The following is a 19,151-nucleotide window of genomic DNA, read 5'->3' as shown; positions in this document are numbered from 1 at the left end:
TGGATCCCTTGGCAACCCCTGCTTGTAACAGAAGTGAGGTCTATATAAATGCTTACAAAAGAGTTGCCAGCTTTAGCTTTCCCAGGACTGGATTTAGATTGGAAAGCTTTCTGTGGGTTTACTAACAATGACAGGCTTCCAGACAATGTGTTTTATCCTTCTTGCCAGGAAGACAGGTCAGTAATCTTATTTCTATTTGCTTCTGTGGAAATCGAGATACGTTGTAGCAGCAGGACTTGTACAGAATTACTATACAGGCCAGAAAACTGAATCTGGAGATCTGTATTTTATCTTTGCTCTTGTGATCTATCCAGTGTTCACTTCTCTGTGTATTCGCTGAGGTATTCGTTGGTTTCTTTGTTTCCTGTGCACTTTTATACATTGTTCCACAGATGGAAAGCCAGTGACTCATAGTAGCCTCAGGGGCTTTTTACATGATCAAATTTGGTATTTTTGGTTTTAATACCTCTGATGCCATCTAAACCAGGTGGTCCTTGATCACCTGGAGGACCAGGAGAAGCACTATCAGGAGATCTTCCCATAGGTCCAGTGGGTCCAACAGGTCCTCTTCTACCTAAGGGATCACATTAAAAAAAAAAAAAAAAAAGGAAAGAAAAAAAAAACCTGAGGCTTTTTTTAGATTATAGAAATAAGTTACTAACGAAAAGAATGCTGACATGTGAAGTCATGGAGGTAATGTATGCTCTCACTTGTATATTGAACATACCAGTGATTAGGCTAATGAAGACATCTTGTAGAAGTAAAAATATTTGTTATCTTTTTAAATTTTTTAATTCTTGCCATAAAATCTACTTAAACTAAAGAGTGCATCATCACACATTGGCATATTGCCACAAATAGCCGCCTTCTCCTGAATTCTAACAATGGGAGAAATGGTAAAAATGCAAGACGAGTGGGGACTATGAAATCATTCTGCCTGGGACAGGATAAGTATTCACAGATTGTTCCTAGCAAAAGTGAGTTCAGCCATTTCCTAAAAACCTCAATGAACAAGATGAGCTTGCTAGTCTTAAATGTATTTTTTTCCTAATAAAAAAAAATCTTAATCTGGATTTTTGCTAAATAAGATGTTAGTGCCCTTACATGTGACAGGCAGGAAGGGTTAGGGGTTACCATCCTCTGCATTAACACTTTTGAATAGTCGCAGCTTGTTAGCACACGTGTTGCACTTTGTTGCCTTCTCTTTTTCACAAAAAAAACAAATCTAGTTTCTTCAGTCTTGTTTTCGACCCCATCCTTCCATTTACTCTCTAGGGAGTTCTCCCTAATTTGTCAAAGCTGGACACAGTATACCATGGGAGGCCTTGCCCATCCTATGTCAAGCAGCATTAATACATCTTAGAATTAAACTTTTTCTCTTTTTTCCTCAACAGCACCATTCTGTTGACATTCACTAACTAGTAACTGAATTGAGAAAAATGACTGCGTCTTCATTGTAGAATAATTCACGCCACCAGAATTCACCTCCACTATTTTTCTTCTCTGTGTTATGTGACATTGTGGCAAGGTTTGGTAAAGCTAATGTCACTTCTGATCACAGAATTGCTGAGGCCTGAATGAGCCTCTGGAGACTTCCTAGTCCAACCCTCTCCTCAAAGCAGGGTCAGCTACAGCGGGTTGCCTAAGACTCTGTCCAGCTAGGTTTTGAGTATCTCCAAGGACAGACACTTCATAACTTCTCTGGGCAACCTGTTCATGTATTCAATTATCCTCACAGCAAAACCAAAACTTTTCCTTATATTTAAGTAGAATTTCCTGTATGTCAGTTTGTGCCCATTGCCTCTTGCCCTGTCACTCGATACCACTATGAAGAATCTTGTCTCCGTGTCCTTCCCATCAGGTGCTTATACACATTGATAAAATCCCCCCTGAGCCTTCTCTCCTGGAGGCTAAACAATTCCTGCTCCCTCAGCCTCTCCTCATTGACAGATGCTCCAATCTCTTAACCTTCTTAGTGGCCTTTCCTCAAACATTTGCTTTTTCCTATTTCTATGCAATTCCTGTATCACCGAGGCTCTTAAATATTATCATAGCAATCTTGTGATACAGTTCCATCTTGCATTTACATCAGAATAGTTGACAGATTTACTATATTTCTGTGACTACCAGATCTCCTGCACTCTTTTTCTTCAGGAATTTCTTCCCAAGAGGCAGCTCCACCTAGCAGTTCCCTGAGTCTGTCCAAGTCCATCATTTTCTGTTCTCATTCTTTCCTCTCCTGTAACATAATAAACAAGAAATACTGGGGTCTCTGTATCTACTCAGGAAACATCGTCATGTTATTGCAACAGAAATGTTTTTAAGGAGGGAATCTTCTGGGTATGTATTAATGTTCATATTAACCAGGGGAAGAGCCTGTATGAACTTCATTTCAACTCTGCAGGGCACCACTAAGGAGAAAACCCTTTCTTACCTGGGAATCCTGGGAATCCCCTTTCTCCAGGGGGGCCTGGAATAGAAATACCAGGCCATCCAGGTTCACCTCTGTCTCCTTCTGGTCCAAGTTCTCCCAAGTATCCTGGGGGCCCTGTTTCACTTTGACCTTTATAGGAAAACAATTATGTACATAAAGCTTACAGTGAGTACAAATACAGATGTGCAGAATAGAAATACCAGCTGCAGATGTTCCTCCTTGCAAGGGTTGCCTAGTGCTATTTTTCTGGTTCTCTCTTGGAAGCTGGATAGAGTTTTGTTGAATCTGGCCCTAATTCATCTCTTTCAAAGAAAGTCATCTCTTTGCTTTTTTTCTTCAGGGGTTATTGTATATGGTGTCTTTATTGTCTGTAACTTGAAATGTAAACTGATTGCACGGTCCTAAATTTAATTTTCTATCAGCATAAATTTGTAATCTCTAGATAGATGGTGAGCACTGTTTTTTAATACTGCTTCAAAAGCACCTTTTGAAAGTTGCAAATAGATCAGCGTGAGTGAAATCCAGGTTCCTCTTAAGTTTGTGGCACAATCCTATGGACTTTAATGGGGCTGGGATTTCATAAGTCTCCTTTTAATTTGTTAGTTTTATCTTTTACATATAAAAAACCTGAAGACTTGGCTCTACTTTGAATCATCTGCGCTGAACATTTTCATTTTATAAACAGCCTTGAAAGGTTCCAACAAAACTATTTGAGTAATGGAGGTTTTAAAGTTTTCCCCACAAATAACTGCAGGTGAGTCATTAGGCATACTTCAGATTCTGTTTGAAAGTTTAGTCTGAGCCTTAATGATATCTTCTGGGCAAGGCAAATACCAAAATAACGTGCATCATTCCTTGCACATTCAGTCATTTAAGAGAAGACTTTGTTCCACGTAGCTATTTCCCTCCTTTACCTGCAGCTCCTGCAGAACCTTTTTGACCTTTTAGTCCATCCAAGCCATCCAGTCCGGGCAGTCCAGGAAGACCTGAGAGGTATTACAGGCATGACTGGGTGCCACAATAATCCTTTAAAGTCACAATTAAAAATTATGCTGTTTTTTTTCTGACAACACATTCTGGCTCAGGATAGGGTACTTGCTGAATTTGATTCTTATTGGCAACTGAAGACATGATCACATTGCACCTGAGTGCAGTCTTTTGGGAAAGGAAAACATAAGAAATCTGAAAATAGCAATCATAATGCAGTTTCACATCAAAGCAATCAGAAAACATACCTTTTAATCCTTTAGGTATTTCTATACTGCAGCTAGCAGCAGGAAGCTCAGTATGGGCTAATTTACTCTATAGAGAACCTCGTGTCTGTGGCTAGACTACTACTGCTACATGTGATCAACTAGTCCAAAGTTAGCTGCGTTATCACTACATGACCACGTGACTGGGATGCAGACACCACCTAAAATAACTGTAAAGCTGGAACTTCTTCACAGCTTCTGTTGCAAATGTAAGGGCAATTTAACCTAGCTGCACTAGAAAGAAATAAATGTTCACCTGGCTTCTTTTCCCTGGTCCTGCAGATTTCACACAGAAAACTGTGCTTTTTTGCATCACACTACTACAAAAATTCTTTAAACTGGACAGCACAAAGTCTTTGAAGACAACAACAAATCTGTAATTGAGACTTATGCTGACATGTGATAGTATAAAGCAGCTTTATAACTAGTGATGTTCACTAGATGACCAGATCACAGGGGAAGTGTTCATGGTAGTCAGATATATATATAACGTTTGCTTTATAATCTGTGCTTTTTTGAAAATTGCTAAGACACAATAAGTAAAAACATAGATGGCATTTTTTTATCAATTTTTTAAAAATTTGAACTAATCTGAGATTGTGTTTGTTGTTTGCAGTGGAGTGTAAAAATATCTCCATGTCATTAGCACTTCATAGTTTCCTACGTTGTATAGATGAAGCATCAAATGTGAAGACATACACTTATTAAATGCAGACGGCAGCCTATCACCTCACGATAGGAACAAATCTGGCAAAACTGATGGGTCATTTGGTGACAGGTTTCAAAGAGGTTTCAGACAGATGAATAGACTTAGGATGCTTCCTGTTCTCTGTTTCAGTTCCTGTGCTTGATCCCAGCATATCCTGCAGCCCACAAATCTGCTGTATATCCAGAGCATGAATCATGGGAGAATTTATTGCTCTACTTAAGCACATATAAATGGATATATTTTTTTAAAGTTTCTAAGCTGGTCAAATTTGGCAGGGACAAATTGCTGTAGGGACAGCAACACAAATGCCCTTCGTCTACTGCTTCACCTGCCAAATTTAAAGGTCCCTAGTTCAAAGATGGCTCATCTGAGAAAGGAAAAATAAAAGGGCACTAGAGTTCTCTAACAGACACACCAAAAATAATCCCATAGCTTTGTTCTCAGAAACTGTTGAATTATTTTAGTTAAAATTTAACAAAGGAATGAAAAGAAAGGAAAAAAAAAATCCAGCCTGTAGCAAACACTGGTCTGGAAAAATTTTAAATCCAGAAGATTGTTTGAAAACCTGCAAGACTGATAATGTACTCTCTATGTAATCCCCTCTATAGTACAGGATACTAGTAATACAACCTGTAATATCTGCTATGCACTTAATTAACTGCTCTTTAACTTTTCATGACATTCTAAGTTTCAGTCCTGCTTTCTGTAGCCTGCTTGTGCTCTCAGCATGTTCCCATTTTCAAATTTATGTAAGAGTTGCATGCCAATTTGGGGAATTTAACAGTGGTATTATTTTAAAATTACTATGAACTCCTAACTATTTTTGACACCCAGGTCACCACTTAGAACTTTTTTGATCTTTAGCTCATTCAGTCAAGATTGATGGCTTGGTTTACTGGCTTTCCAGGGAATTTCTGACACATTTGCCAACAATCCATTATAATATCACCACTTGTAATTCTAGATTTTTGGATTGCTATAGTCCCATATTTCTAGGTACAGCTGAATTGGCTGACCTATGTATGAACCACTGTTTCTGTATTTTACAGCCCAATTCAGCTTCTACTCACACAAGTAATTCTGCTGATGTTCTTAATATTACTTGCTTCATCACCGATTACTCACACAAGTACGGCTTGCCAGACTAAGCCCTTAACTAGTAAAACTATCTCTGTAAAAAAGAAAATGTGATTATGCTTTGGTAGATGCTGTTTAACTGATTTTTTTTTTTTTTTTAATCTAAAAGTTCTTCAGGCACAAGACGTTTAATGTAAATGAGAAGCAATTAGACTAACAAGGCCGTGTACTTAGCTATAAACAGCCAATTAACTATTTCATTTCTAATGCTAGCAACAATATTTGTTGAAAATAGTGTTAAGATCTATATTCTCCACTTCAATTGGAATACAAATTCCATTCAGTATTCATTAGTGGGTATAATTTCAAAGGTGTTAACCTTCTTTTCAACTATGCTGGCAATATATAGAATCCTAAGGCTTAGCCGGCAACTTGGTCTCTAATTAATTGCCATTTGGAGCTGAACTTTCCCTCTGCAGTATGTGTGTTAATTCCTTACACTTCCTGTGAAGGACGTGGGATAACTTCTGCAAAATATAGAAAAGAAGTGTCTTACCATTTATGACAAGAAGGAAAGAGTCCATCTGCTACTAAGAAGTTTTCAGCAGAAGAATGCCTTTTTTTCTTTTTTTGACCCCTCTCAATTTAGACATCCCTGTCACTGCAAATCTCTGCCTTTGTTACAGGAAATATTGTTTGCAACAATGAAATGTTCTCTTGCAGATTATGCACGAGCAAGGACTCTGTCATGACAGTTTAAATCAGCACAACTTATTTACTGCAAGCAATCATAAATGGTTTCAATTTTTCATTTAAATTTTCAGTAGTTTACAAGAAACCATCTAAATTTTTCCTTAGGCTGAATTTGAAAAAGTGAATTTATTGTCCTCTCTAACCATTTATCATAGCCCCAAGTGTTACTTTACTGTGATTTCTGTATATGGGTCGCTAATATTATTCTTCCTGTCCAGGAACTGGTTATGAAGCACGCTATAACAGAGAGAGGATACGAAGTATATAGTTGATTACCTTTCTTTATGAAGTATTAATGTAACTTACAATTTCAATATATCATTCTGAGTATAGTAAAAGTTAATAATGTTCTCCAATAAAAACAACTGCATAGATGAACTGCTGTTCAATCTAAACATAACAATCATTGAGAGAAGTGTAAATTAGGATTTGGAGGAAACATTTCCATCTTAAATCCACCAAAAATCAGGTTTTGGAGACAACAAAACCACAACAAAACCAACAACAAAAACCAACCCAAGTTATCTTATCACAATTTGTTAAAACAAATTTGTAAGACAAAACTGGCCGTAGCAGTCTGCTGGTTTTGTAGAGTAACAGTGGCACTCCATGGTGAAAAGAGAGAACACAGCATAATTGAAGCGTAAGTGAAATATCTGAATTGCTGCAAACTCCTTTTTCTTTCATTAACTTCTGCTATCAGTTACATCAGCTGAGCCAGAATCTGTTTCTACCTTCTTCGTTACTCATTCTAGATTGTAGCCCAATTTTCTGAGGGAGCATTTATGCTACTTTTCAAAGGTGATGGGAACTCGTTTAATTCTTCTAGTACTTTAACAGAATACAGAATCAAAATCATGCTCACAGTTAGGCCTTTTCCATTTTCACTACTAAAACGGTATTTATGTCTGGTGCTGTTCCATCACCAGTAGAACTGCGCTGTATGCTGTTTACCTTTTCTGCCTTGGGATCCAGCTAATCCTTGCAATCCTGGAGGTCCCAAAATTCCACGTTTCCCTTTTTCTCCAGGTTCTCCTGGCAATCCCTGAGGACCTGTAGCTCCTGAAAGTGGAAAAAAAATAATCTGTGAATATGCAGATCTATTAAACTGTTGGGGTTTTTTGTCATGCTATGCAGCACACTGCGTTAATCAGAGGTACCTGAAAGTGTATGGGAATGTATGAAGAACTGACAGATCTTGCTCTCTGAGACTCTGAGCAGACTATTGCTGCTGTCTATAGGTACTGAAATACCTTTCAGTACATGCCTTGATACAACCTCTGATTTCTCTAGTCTCCTCCGCAAAGGTGCCTCCTCAGTTGTGTTCTCCTGTTTCATATCTCTTTTGATCTGTTACATGGCACTATTTTTTAAACTTTGGCATTACCTGGAAATCCGGGTATTCCTGGGTATCCAGGGTCGCCCTTGGATCCTGGTCTTCCTGGTTGCCCTTGGATACCTGGTGAACCCTTCTCTCCTGGGAATCCACAGAGTCCTTAAAGAAAAAAAAATTCCAGCATTTATTTGTTTAAAGTTTCCCATTCTTCATCTCATGCTAAGTTTAAAAATATAGAAGTTCCGTAAGGGGTTTCTTGACTAGAAAAATAATTCTATTCAAATACTTCAGATCCTTGCATCTATTTATTAGCAATGAATTACACTGATCTCTCTGGTGATATCTGAAAGAGCAGAAATGTCTAGCAAGATATAGCCAAGCCAGGTTTTATTCTGGTAAGTATTGGTATGTTCATCGGTGCTGTACTAGACAACAGTAGATTCTACCTCCTATGTTCATGCTAGCCATATTGCACATTGTGATGCCTCTCCAGTCCCTGGGTTTATAACTATAGAAAATACCGCTCAATATGCACAGGAAGCAGAGCTCCCTCTCTGCTAACAAAACTTAGAGAAAATAAGTTCTTAAGTTGAATTTTTTCTTCAATCAGACAGAGGTACCTGGTAATCCTGGATCTCCAGGAGGCCCTTTTCGACCATGTGCACCAAGCAGAGGAGTTGGGTCACCTCTCCTGCCTGTGGAGGTACAATGACTTTCATTTCATACAAGTATCCTTTTCATCCACAAAACCAAAGCTGGGCAATTTTGTAAGGTCAGATGATTTACTTATAAATATTAACAGCTATAAAAGGGACTGAGAGAACACAGAATGAAAAATGCTTTGGCACGTGCAAATTATCTGCCAGCTCAGCTTGTCTTGAAGTACTAACTCAGTCTGTGTTTAGTATGACTCCTGGCAGTATTCATGTAAATTTCCCATAATGAAAAAAACCCCAAAATTATGGGAACTTTCCCAATACTGAAAATGAAAGATATTGCATAAATTTCCTATAACCCTTTATTAAATAAAGAGAACTCCTTACATAGGTTTGTGAGAATGTGCAAAATCAATAGTACAGCATGAGTCTATTTACTCAGTAAAGACCTTTTATGGACTAGCTGGGGACTTCAAACCAGCACACCTTCTTCTTTCTGTCTGTGCTGAAATTCCTGTTTATTGCAGATTCAATAATTCCAACCAATTTTGACTTACATTGTCTGTACAAATGTCTGACCTCTCCTACCTATTCATGCTGTCTCCAGTTTCATTGTCTGATTTTGCTGTGAAGAGTTAAGAGGAAATATCAAGTTCAAGTGTTGCTAGAAATCCCTTGCCATAGCAATCCCCACCTTTACTGGCTATTTCCTGCTTTAGTTTTAAGGATAACTTTTCCAGTAAATTTGTTTTCAATACATGCCATAAAACTTCTCTTTATGTTGAGTATTGTTCTTTACTGTTTTTTTTTTTTTTTTTGGTGGGAATATATTCCCTGGCTGAGAAGGTCTTGAATTTTTGAAGAAATGGAACTGAGAGAAGAATTTCTCCCGTTCCCTTAATGCTTTTTTCCAGGCAATGATTTGTTACTTATTAGTAATGAAATCCTGCTCCAAGGAAATTTGGAATATGATGGATGACACCATTTTGTACTTCTTTGAAATATTTTTTAAAATCTAAGTATTATAGATAATTTTTTCAGAGTAATTTCTACCTATGCAAAAAACAACATGCAAAACTTCATCTTTTCAACTGAATAATTTTGCATGCATGGGTATGAACTCTGCCTGATTTGTTATGCTACACTTTCAGAAGTTCCAAAAATTCAAAAATCATAGCCTAGAAAGCACTGGAAAATAAAGTGATATAAAAGAAATTATAAATCGCGTTGGAATATTTCAAAAATTCTGCATATCTGCATAGTACCATAGCATAATACCATAAATGACTGCATTTTCTTTTATTTGATTTGACAAATTTTACAGATCCGTAAGAGTGGATTTTTACATGTGTTTGATGGACTTTTAAAACTATGAAATTTGACAAAAATTTATCTTCTAAATTAGTAAGATCTACTTTAAAAGGAACAAACTGTTAGAGAATATACTGAAATGCAAATTTTGCCTTCAGGTAAGTCAGACTTGTTTCTAATGACATTTGTGTTTTAATTATTTTCACTTATGTCCTGTTTTCCCTTTTCTAATGAGTACTCCCCATCTATGAGAGCATATACATCCTAATAATATTGCTCTTTTCAAAAGCACGTCTATGTAAACTCATTACCTTTAGATCCTTTTGGGCCAGTCAGTCCTGGATTTCCAGGGATTCCTGGTAAGCCAACGTCACCCTGATTTTTTTAAGAACAAAATAAAAATGTTTGACATGATATGTGTAGCAGGAATGATCTATAAGAGCATTTGGTTCTCTTACACTGGTAAATGGACCAGCAATCAATATGAGCAGCAAAACTGTATCTTAAGCTCAACAGAAAAGCATGCTGTCTTTGTTACACGTCTAACAGTGACCACTAACACTTCCAAGAAACTGTAGATTAGACTTGCTAATCATTTTGAATTTGTGCTTTTATAGTTTATGCTAACTCTTGGCTTGAACAGCTTAAATTCCCCACAGATGGCTTGAGTGATTTAAAAGGTACCATAAAAATGTACCAAATATTGTTGTATGTTACCCAAAATTTACTATAAACATTAACCAGAAACATGCTGTGATGTAACAGTAAAAATGTAAGGATTTCTCTATTTTTTCCTTTTGAATAATGACCTATAATCAGCAAAACACAGATTATCTCTTCAAAGAAATATAATAGAAGACAAGCCAAGCAAAGCTATACCCCTTCCTTTACCAAAAAACAACTGTACTTTATGCTTCATGTAATCTCACTGCCTGTCTACCTAGCATACAAGCCAGCGAAGAATTTTATCTTATATCCATATGTGATATATGTGTGGTTTTGTATATTTGTTCTTGAGCAATATTGCTTGCCTGGGTTCTGTTTGGTGCAAGTTGTTGGTATGAGCACAGAAGACTTGATTTGTCTTGTCTACTGGCTTGGCTGCTCCACATAGCAAGATATGAAGAAGCAGTTATATATTAATGTCATACTTGTGCTGCTGCTATGTTATGATCTCTGCAGTAAGCGATACGTCAATCTGTTCTCAGGAATAATGTTAGACTTGATTGTGCATCCATTTTTTGCCCCTCTAATTAGTGCAGTGTAGCCTGGACTTCCACCAAGTGGCAATATAATAAAATCACAACATGCAGCTAGGAGAGAGGGGAGTGGCCCTTTGTTGACTCTGACTACAGTTCCTGCTAAAATGTAATCAAAGCATTGAAGTGTTGCATTAAGGAATTTACCTTTCCTATTCTACTGACAGTCTCTTCTCAGGGAAACATCTAATGTACAATAGAAGTACCCTTCATCATACTTCTTGGAGGCAGGAGATAACTGCAAAGTCCCGGACATTTCACTACCATTTTGTTTACCTGGTCACCTGGTTGTCCTTGAAAACCCGTAATTCCTTTAAAGCCCTTTGGTCCTGGAAAACCCCGTGATCCTGGAAAGCCCATCAGTCCAGTGTCACCATGGTCACCTGGCAGTCCTGGGACACCATTTTTCCCTGGAAATCCTGGGGTGCCTCTGAAACCAGTATTGCCTTTTTCACCTGAAGTTAATTGCAGAATGAGATAATAACCACTATAGTCAAGCCATTATTTGACACTTATTTTGAATATGGCTATGCTTTCACACTTCTTATATTGCCTTAGTAATTGTCTAAAGAAACTAGCCTGCTAGTTTAAGAATCTATAAACACAATAAGGTTGCTGGATGTTACTGCAGCTATGAGTCCAAACCTGTGAAAAACACCAGTGATTTATATCAGATGAATGTTGTGTGTATGCAGGGCTTTATTTTATGAACTTACCTCTTTCACCTCTAAAGCCGTTCTCACCAGGAAACCCTGGTTCCCCCTTTTGTCCTTTCTCAAGACGGATGTTAACGCAGCCACTGTCTCCTGGAGGCCCTCTTTCACCTTTGAACCAAACATATGGAATGTAAGTAAATCCTCATGAGTGACATGTCCTGAAAATTCATTTTAGTGAAGACTTCCCTAACGGAGAAAGCCTTCAAATACTAATGCAGTTCTCAGTTGCTTCAGCAGGCTCACTGTTAACAGAATTTACTATCCTTCTCTTGCTTTTTAGTTAATTCAGTAGTAACCCAGGTGGTGCTAAATCAGAATTATTCCCTGCTTGTCTGGAATATGAAAGATGGCAATTGTATTGTCCACTCCATAGTGTACTGTCTGTGATTGCACCTTGGAGATGCTTATTCTCTTTCCTATATTAATATTTATTTCCTCTATGCTTTACATAGATTGAAGAATACAGACAATATGACAGAAAACTTGAAAAATATAAAGTTTCAGATGTGTACAGGACAAAATTCAAGGTTTGTTTGAATAGGTGATCTTACTCTGATTTAGTAGTAAATGCATCTATTGATCTGAGTGGAACTAATTTTTCTTTAGTGATTTTTCATTGTGCATTTGTAAGTGAGATAACTGGATTTAGCATCTCTGAAAACAGAAGTGAATATACCCTTATAACAAGAAGAAAAAGTAAATATATTCCTAACACTGTAGTAACAAAACTAAACATAGCAGTAACATAACTACAGAGTGAAGTGGATTTTTACAAACCTTTTCTTCCCATATCCCCACATTCTCCACGAGGCCCAGGTGGACCCATTTTTCCTTCTTCACCTTTTACACCAGAGATTCCCATTGGGCCTTGTGTTCCTGGGAGTCCTGGGAATCCTTGGGGTCCTTGAATCCCTTTGCTTCCTGGTAATATTAAATGCTTTATTTACATATTCAGTCTGCTATGCTGTTGTCATGTTCTAAGGAAGAGTATAAAGCGAAAGGCAGGATGTTTAGAAGGACTCGTTAAGAAATCAGCAAAGCTAGAGAACCAATAGTTGGAGCATGGCTTCATGCCAAGACCAAACTTGTCTTGAAATCCAGATTGCCTTGAAGCAAACATCATCTCCCTCCCTGCTGCCACACCCTGGAGATTTAGGCTACACTTACTATTAAAGCAGTTATCCCCAACACATCTTAAAGTGTGTTAAAGTATAGCCTAAGACACCACCAGATTTTGCATGTGGCTACTGGAAATCACGACTCCTACTGTCCAGATGACAGACAGAGGAAAACAGGATTTTGGTATAGTTACTCAGAACTTTTGCCTATTAGCCAGTGATGGCTTGGGACAAAAGTCACCTTTTTTATACGTATTAGACATAATGTGAAGCTATTTCTCCACTTACTCATGGAATCATAGAATAGAATCATAGAATCGTTTAGGTTGGAAAAGACCTTTAAGATCATCGAGTCCAACCATTAACCTAGCACTGCCAAGTCCACCACTAAACCATGTCCTCGAGCACCATGTCTACACATCTTTTAAATACCTCCAGGGATGGAGACTCAACCACTTCCCTGGGCAGCCTGGTCCAGTGCCTGACAACCCTTTCAGTGAAGAAGTTTTTTCTAATGTCTAACCTAAACCTCCCCTGGCGCAGCTTGAGGCCATTTCCTCTCATCCTATCGCTTGTTACTTAGGAGAAGAGACTGACCCCCACCTCACTACAACCTCCTTTCAGGTAGTTGTAGAGAGCACTAAGGTCTCCCCTCAGCCTCCTCTTCTCCAGACTAAACAACCCCAGCTCCCTCAGCCGCTCCTCATAAGACTTGTGCTCTAGACCCTTCACCAGCTTCATTGCCCTCCTCTGGACATGCTCCAGCACCTCGATGTCCTTCTTGTAGTGAGGGTTCCAAAACTGAACACAGTATTCGAGGTGCGACCTCACCAGTGCTGAGTATAGGCAGACAATCACTTCCCTAGTCCTGCTGGCCACACTATTCCTGATACAAGCCAGGATGCCATTGGCCTTCTTGGCCACCTGGGCACACTGCTGGCTCATGTTCAGGCGGCTGTCGACCAACACCCCCAGGTCCTTTTCCACCAGGCAGCTCTCCAGCTACTCCTCCCCCAGCCTGTAGCATTGCATGGGGTTGTTGTGACCCAAGTGCAGGACCCGGCACTGAGCCTTGTTGAACCTCATACAGTTGGCCCCAGCCCATTGATCCAGCCTGTCCAGATCCCTCTGTAGAGCCTTCCTACCCTCCAGCAGATCAACACTCCTGCCCAGCTTGGTGTCATCTGCAAACTTGCTGATCGATTGCACTCGATCCCCTCATCCAGATCATTCATAAAGATATTAAACTGGCCTGGCCCCAAAACCCCCGGGGAACACCACTTGTGATCAGCCACCAGCTGGATTTAACTCCATTCACCACAACTCTTTGGGCCCAGCCATCCAGCTAGTTTTCTACCCAGTGAAGAGTACACCCGTCCAAGCCATGAGCAGCCAGCTTCTCCAGGAGAATGCTGTGGGCTTTACTAAAGTCCAGGTAGACAACATCCATAGCCTTTCCCTCATCCATTAAGCAGGTCACCTTGTCATAGAAGGAGATCAGGTTACTCAAGCAGCCTTTCATAAACACATGCTGACTGGGCCTGATCCCCTGGTTGTCCTGTATGTGCCACGTGATGGCACTCAGGATGATCTCCTCCATAACCTTCCCCGGCACCGAGGTCAGGCTGACAGGGCTGTAGTTCCCTGGATCCTCCTTCTGACCCTTCTTGTAGATAGGAGTCACACTTGCTAACTTCCAGTCAACCGGGACCTCCCTGGTTAGCCAGGACTGTTGATAGATGATGGAAAGTGGCTTGGTGAGCACTTCCGCCAGCTCCCTCAGTACCCTTGGGTGGATCCCATCTGGCCCCATAGACTTGTGCATGTCAAAGTGGTGTAGCAGCTCACTAACCATTTCCCCTTGGATTATGGTGGCTTCATTCTGTTCCCCATCCCTGTCTTCCAGCTCAGGGGGCTGGGTGCCCGGAGAACAACTGGTCTGACTATTAAAGACTGAGGCAAAGAAGGCATTAAGTACCTCAGCCTTTTCCTCGCCCTTTGTCACTATGTGTCCCCCTACATCCAGTAAAGGATGGAGATTCTCCTTAGCTCTCCTTTTCTTGCTAACGTATTTGTAGAAATATTTTTTTATTGTCTTCTACGGCAGTAGCCAGATTAAGTTCCAGTTGGGCTTTGGCCCTTCTAATCTTCTCCCTGCATAACTTCATGACATCCTTGTAGTCCTCCTGAGTTGCCTGCCCCTTCTTCCAAAGGTCATAAACTCTCCTTTTTTTTCCCCCCCGAGTTCCAGCCAAAGCTCTCTGGTCATCCAGTCTGATCTTCCCTGCTGGCTTGTCTTTCGGCACATGGGGATGGCCTGCTCCTGCGCCTTTAAGATTTCCTTCTTGCAGAATGTCCAGCCTTCCTGGACTCCTTTGCCCTTCAGGACTGCCTCCCAAGGGACTCTGTCAAGCAGGCCCGTAAACAGGACAAAGTCTGCCCTCTGGAAGTCCCAGGTAGCAGTCCTGCTGACCCCCCTCCTTACTTCTCCAAGAACAGAATGCTCATCAGCATACAATCACAGACTGCATCAGTAAAGGAGATAGTCTGGATGCGATAAAAAGTATATTGTTCTTATTACAGCATATTATAACAACAACCTATTACAAATAGTCAGGAAATAATAGTCGAGGCCAGGTTGGATGGGGCTTTGAGCAACCTGGTCTAGTGGGAGGTGTCCCTCCCCATGGCAGGGGGGTTGGAACTAGATGATCTTTAAGGTCCCTCCCAATCCAAACCATTCTATGATTCTATGATAATACATGGAAGTATGTCAGTGTTGTAGAACTACTAAAGCACCAGGATGCACCAAGATGTATCAAACTATTTCCATCCCTTTCTTTTTATTATAAGAGAAAGAACAAAGGATGCTATTGTTATTGCCTCTACCCTGCTACAGGGTCTTATTCTCAAAGCTGGAAAGGGAGGAGGGTACTTCCTAGCTTTAACAGCAGTAGAAATAGCTCCCTCTACAAGAGAAGTTATGATGTGGTTTGCAGGATGTTTGACATACCTGTTTGTCCTGGGAAACCAGGTGGTCCTTTATTGCCTGGAAGTCCTGGAAGTCCTCGTGAGCCTGGAGGACCTGGGGAACCTTGTGAGCCAGGGGAACCTTTGAGACCTTTGATTCCAGGTAGCCCAGCTAGGCCCCTGTCTCCCCTCTGACCTTTAAAGCCTGGTAAGCCTGAGAAAAAGAGTTTTAATCTATGTATGTAAATGCTGGAAAAGGGTTCAGCAATTGTATCTAAAAAGTAGAAAGTGACAGATTTTGGTATAAATTTGAGTATCATCAAACATGGCAAAATAATTTGGAAACTTTGCTACCATGCTGGAGTCCTGGCTCTGCGTAGATTTTTCACCTGGAATGTTTGTTTTCTTGTATTTCTTTAGTGAGAGACATATCAGTAGAAGCGCCTTGTGAAAAATCCCTACTAATTTGTAAATACTTTTGAGATATATGTCTCCTAGTTCTCCCTAAATACCACTTCAATTTGAGAATAAGGAAGATAAAAGTATCACAGTAATGACAGGAGCTCAGTTAAGTTACCCAGGACAACAGAATAAGGAATAACTCTTCCATTTATTACTTGACAGTGAGCACACTAATATGGCCAGTTAAGGAACAGTATGGAAAGGGAAGGAAAGCTAGGAAACATCCGAGATGCACACTGTACGTTCCTTGCGTTTAAGGAAATGTGCAAAACGTAATGTACACCCCCACTAATGAGCAGCCCCCATGGAAATATTTGTCATGCCAGTCACAAAAATCATGTGATTAAATCTGCTAGAAAAGATGCGCAAAGCTTAGAGCTGTGAGGCAACCTGATGGATGTTGTGTACCTTGAGGTCCTGGCAGGCCTATGACACCTCTGAGTCCTGGTGGCCCTGGTAAGCCTGTGTCACATGGTGGACCAGGGAAGCCTGGACAACCTGGTGCTCCTATATCACCTTCTGGGCCTCTAAAACCTTTGGCACCTGGAAGTCCTGGGGTACCAGGCTGTCCTGGAAACAAAAAACCATTGTAAGATGTTTTACTTCCATTACTCACCATCCCTCAGAATTCCTAAGTGTAATTTTAAAATTTGCATGTTCAGTTATTGTAATATCTTACTTATCCTTTAGTTTTTGCATAGCTTGTGAAAACCAATGCTTTTCTGCAATTTAGAACTGGCCATTGTGGAAAGCTTCTTTTTTTAAGGAACAGATACGAATTCAACTCTCGCCTATAGGCAAAGACTACTTTATGGCACAAAAAGCTAGTTTCTGATGTGTAGGAGCAGAATGGAAGGAGCTCACTGGCCTGCACCAGCTACACAGCACTGGGGTCAGTTCTATAGGTGCTCCCTGCACAGAAGGGGGTGTGTGTCTGCTTAGGGCCGGGCAAAAGGAAGACCTATAAAAGGAAACAGCAATATCTGCTATGAAGTGGGAAGGAAGTGGTGCTGTGGAGACATCTCCACAACCAGCAAAACTCCCCTGCAGAAATGAAGTGTAGTGCCCAAGATATTGAGGATTATATTGTATAACTCTAGGCAAAGAAATTCACCCTTCTCTCCCTGAGTGTCCTCCACCTTTTGCCAGTCTTTTCAGATTTGAGTAAGCAATCTGAGGCAGGGACTATCTGTGTGGCAGAGCAGGAGGCCCTAAGCACAGATGGCCAGTAGGCAGCAAGCAACAGTAGTAAGAATAGGAAGCTGCACTGTTACTCCATGGACTGGGTAAAGACATCTTCCCCTTCCTGCAGTGCAGATCTCCTCAGTGGCTGATCAACCTTAACTGTAAAAATGTAAACATAAAAATAGGGTGTACCGTTCAAAGTGACCATTATGGATCCAGGTAAGAGTTAAGTTTTGTCTGAATCAGGACTGACTTTGCTGAGATTTTCTCCTTTGAACACATGGAAATGCTTCATAAAAACTGGCTCATACCTTGAAGGCCAGGAATGCCTGGATCACCCCTTGCTCCTTGTGCACCAGGGGGTCCTGGCAGTCCCCTGTTGCCTGGGATTCCTGGAGGACCATATGTGGTATCACCTGGAACACCTTTCTGACCATCTATGCCAGGTGGACCTGGAGGGCCATTTTTACCATCAACCGTAGATCCTCTTTCACCTTCATCACCAGGATCACCAGCTTTGCCTCGAAAGCCTGTTGATATGATTTTTAAATTCAAATAGGGCATAATTCAGAAGTTTGGGGTTTTTTTTCTAAAACCACGGAATATTAAAGTGCAAATTTAACCAGAATTAAATTATCATTTTGCAAAGAAAAATAACATCATACATTAAATTTCAGGTTTCTCATTTACAGCTAAGGACTGAAGGAGGTAATTATTCCTGTGGGAAGTGACAGTGGTTTTCATTGGGCCAGCATCTATCTTGTGTAGTGTCACTCTTGTCCAGTTCAATCCCTTAGCTAAAATGATACTAATTGTTCTCAGTTTTCTGAGAATATTTCCTCTCTGCACACTGAACTTTAAGTTATTGCAGCACCTGCAATGCTGGAGGAAAGAAAGGGAAACCGGTAAAGATTCCTCTTCCATTAGCTTTCATTGAAACATGCTTCCTATTCTATTCTACCGCAGTAGCTACCTTACCCTGCATGTATGCATTACAGCTTGACCAGCAGGTCTCCTGGATTAAGAAAAGCACAATTCACCTTCTGGCCCAGGGATTCCTGCTCCTGGCCTGCCTCGATGGCCTTTTTGCCCATCAAAGCCATTTGGTCCAGGACGACCAGGGAGTCCTTTTAAACCCTTTGGTCCTGGAAACAGAAAGAAAATATGTAAAAAACTGACAGAACTCTAAAATGTGTGATCTAAGGAAACAGTATTGCATCTTTATCCCATGCAAATTCACGTACTTTGAAGACAAGTGGATTTCATCTCTTTCAATTTCGGGCAAGAGCCACCACCCAAGTCACAACCAAATGCATGGTTGCTGTATTTCTAAATGGACTTGTTCCCTAATCCATAAACAGCAGACTGCAAATCACCAGAGTAAATTAGAAAAAAAAAATCTCCTATAACATTTTAATGTTACAGGACATCAACAATGTTAACCTAGTGAATGATAGGTGTCAACTCAAATTCTTATGTTTTCCTGTTCTATATGCTGCTTCTGGAATGGTGCAGATGAGCTTAATACGCTAATCCCTGTTCTTTTGTGTCTGTATAAATTTTAGCTACCACCCACAATACTAATGTCAGGCAGCTGTGTAATACCATATTAAGCAGCTTGAAAATCCAGTATCTCCATTTGTTCTGATCAGGATTTTCTGGGGTATTTCAAATGTTTTGGAGGTGATCACAAGCAATATTTTGCCAGTTCCTGGATGAGTTCTTTGAATTTAAATTAAGTTGAACAAGTTGAAGTAATGGTAATAAGTATTCAGATTCTAGGGCTCAATTGCAACTTGCCATGAGCAATATAGTTTTAGAAATTACAGACTTGCAGCATATCTTTGCCTTGCACACCTTTTTTTTTTCCGGTATCCAGATGTACATATTCTAGGTCTTATCCGACTCCAGT

General features: G+C 40.1%; 2 protein-coding genes across 3 annotated transcripts in view; one reads left to right on the top strand and one right to left on the bottom strand.

The window, feature by feature from the left end:
* Positions 1–19,151, bottom strand: part of COL4A4 (collagen type IV alpha 4 chain) — a 79,436-nt gene that overhangs the window by 11,095 nt on the left and 49,190 nt on the right. Inside the window, exons 27-40 of the mRNA XM_087739737.1 lie at positions 18,280–18,384; positions 17,551–17,769; positions 16,463–16,624; positions 15,636–15,806; positions 12,282–12,425; positions 11,505–11,612; positions 11,065–11,243; positions 9,841–9,904; positions 8,183–8,257; positions 7,614–7,721; positions 7,181–7,288; positions 3,349–3,420; positions 2,435–2,563; positions 467–574 (exon numbers count right to left, since the gene is read on the bottom strand). Of these exons, the coding sequence (XP_087595863.1) occupies positions 467–574; positions 2,435–2,563; positions 3,349–3,420; positions 7,181–7,288; positions 7,614–7,721; positions 8,183–8,257; positions 9,841–9,904; positions 11,065–11,243; positions 11,505–11,612; positions 12,282–12,425; positions 15,636–15,806; positions 16,463–16,624; positions 17,551–17,769; positions 18,280–18,384 (1,752 nt within the window). The remainder of the gene's footprint in view (positions 1–466; positions 575–2,434; positions 2,564–3,348; positions 3,421–7,180; positions 7,289–7,613; positions 7,722–8,182; positions 8,258–9,840; positions 9,905–11,064; positions 11,244–11,504; positions 11,613–12,281; positions 12,426–15,635; positions 15,807–16,462; positions 16,625–17,550; positions 17,770–18,279; positions 18,385–19,151) is intronic.
* RHBDD1 (rhomboid domain containing 1) overlaps positions 1–19,151 on the top strand; it is a 108,978-nt gene that overhangs the window by 71,975 nt on the left and 17,852 nt on the right. For both annotated transcript variants that reach the window (XR_015700518.1, XR_015700516.1), the window contains exons 8-11: positions 8,173–8,265; positions 9,543–9,687; positions 11,522–11,634; positions 11,957–12,031. The gene's annotated coding sequence lies outside the window, so the exon portion shown is untranslated. The remainder of the gene's footprint in view (positions 1–8,172; positions 8,266–9,542; positions 9,688–11,521; positions 11,635–11,956; positions 12,032–19,151) is intronic.

This window comes from Nipponia nippon, unplaced genomic scaffold (genome assembly GCF_047370975.1).
Source record: "Nipponia nippon isolate SJK-2023a ecotype South Korea unplaced genomic scaffold, ASM4737097v1 scaffold_7, whole genome shotgun sequence".
NCBI lineage: Eukaryota > Metazoa > Chordata > Aves > Pelecaniformes > Threskiornithidae > Nipponia > Nipponia nippon.
This window is presented reverse-complemented; position numbering and strand designations above follow the sequence as displayed.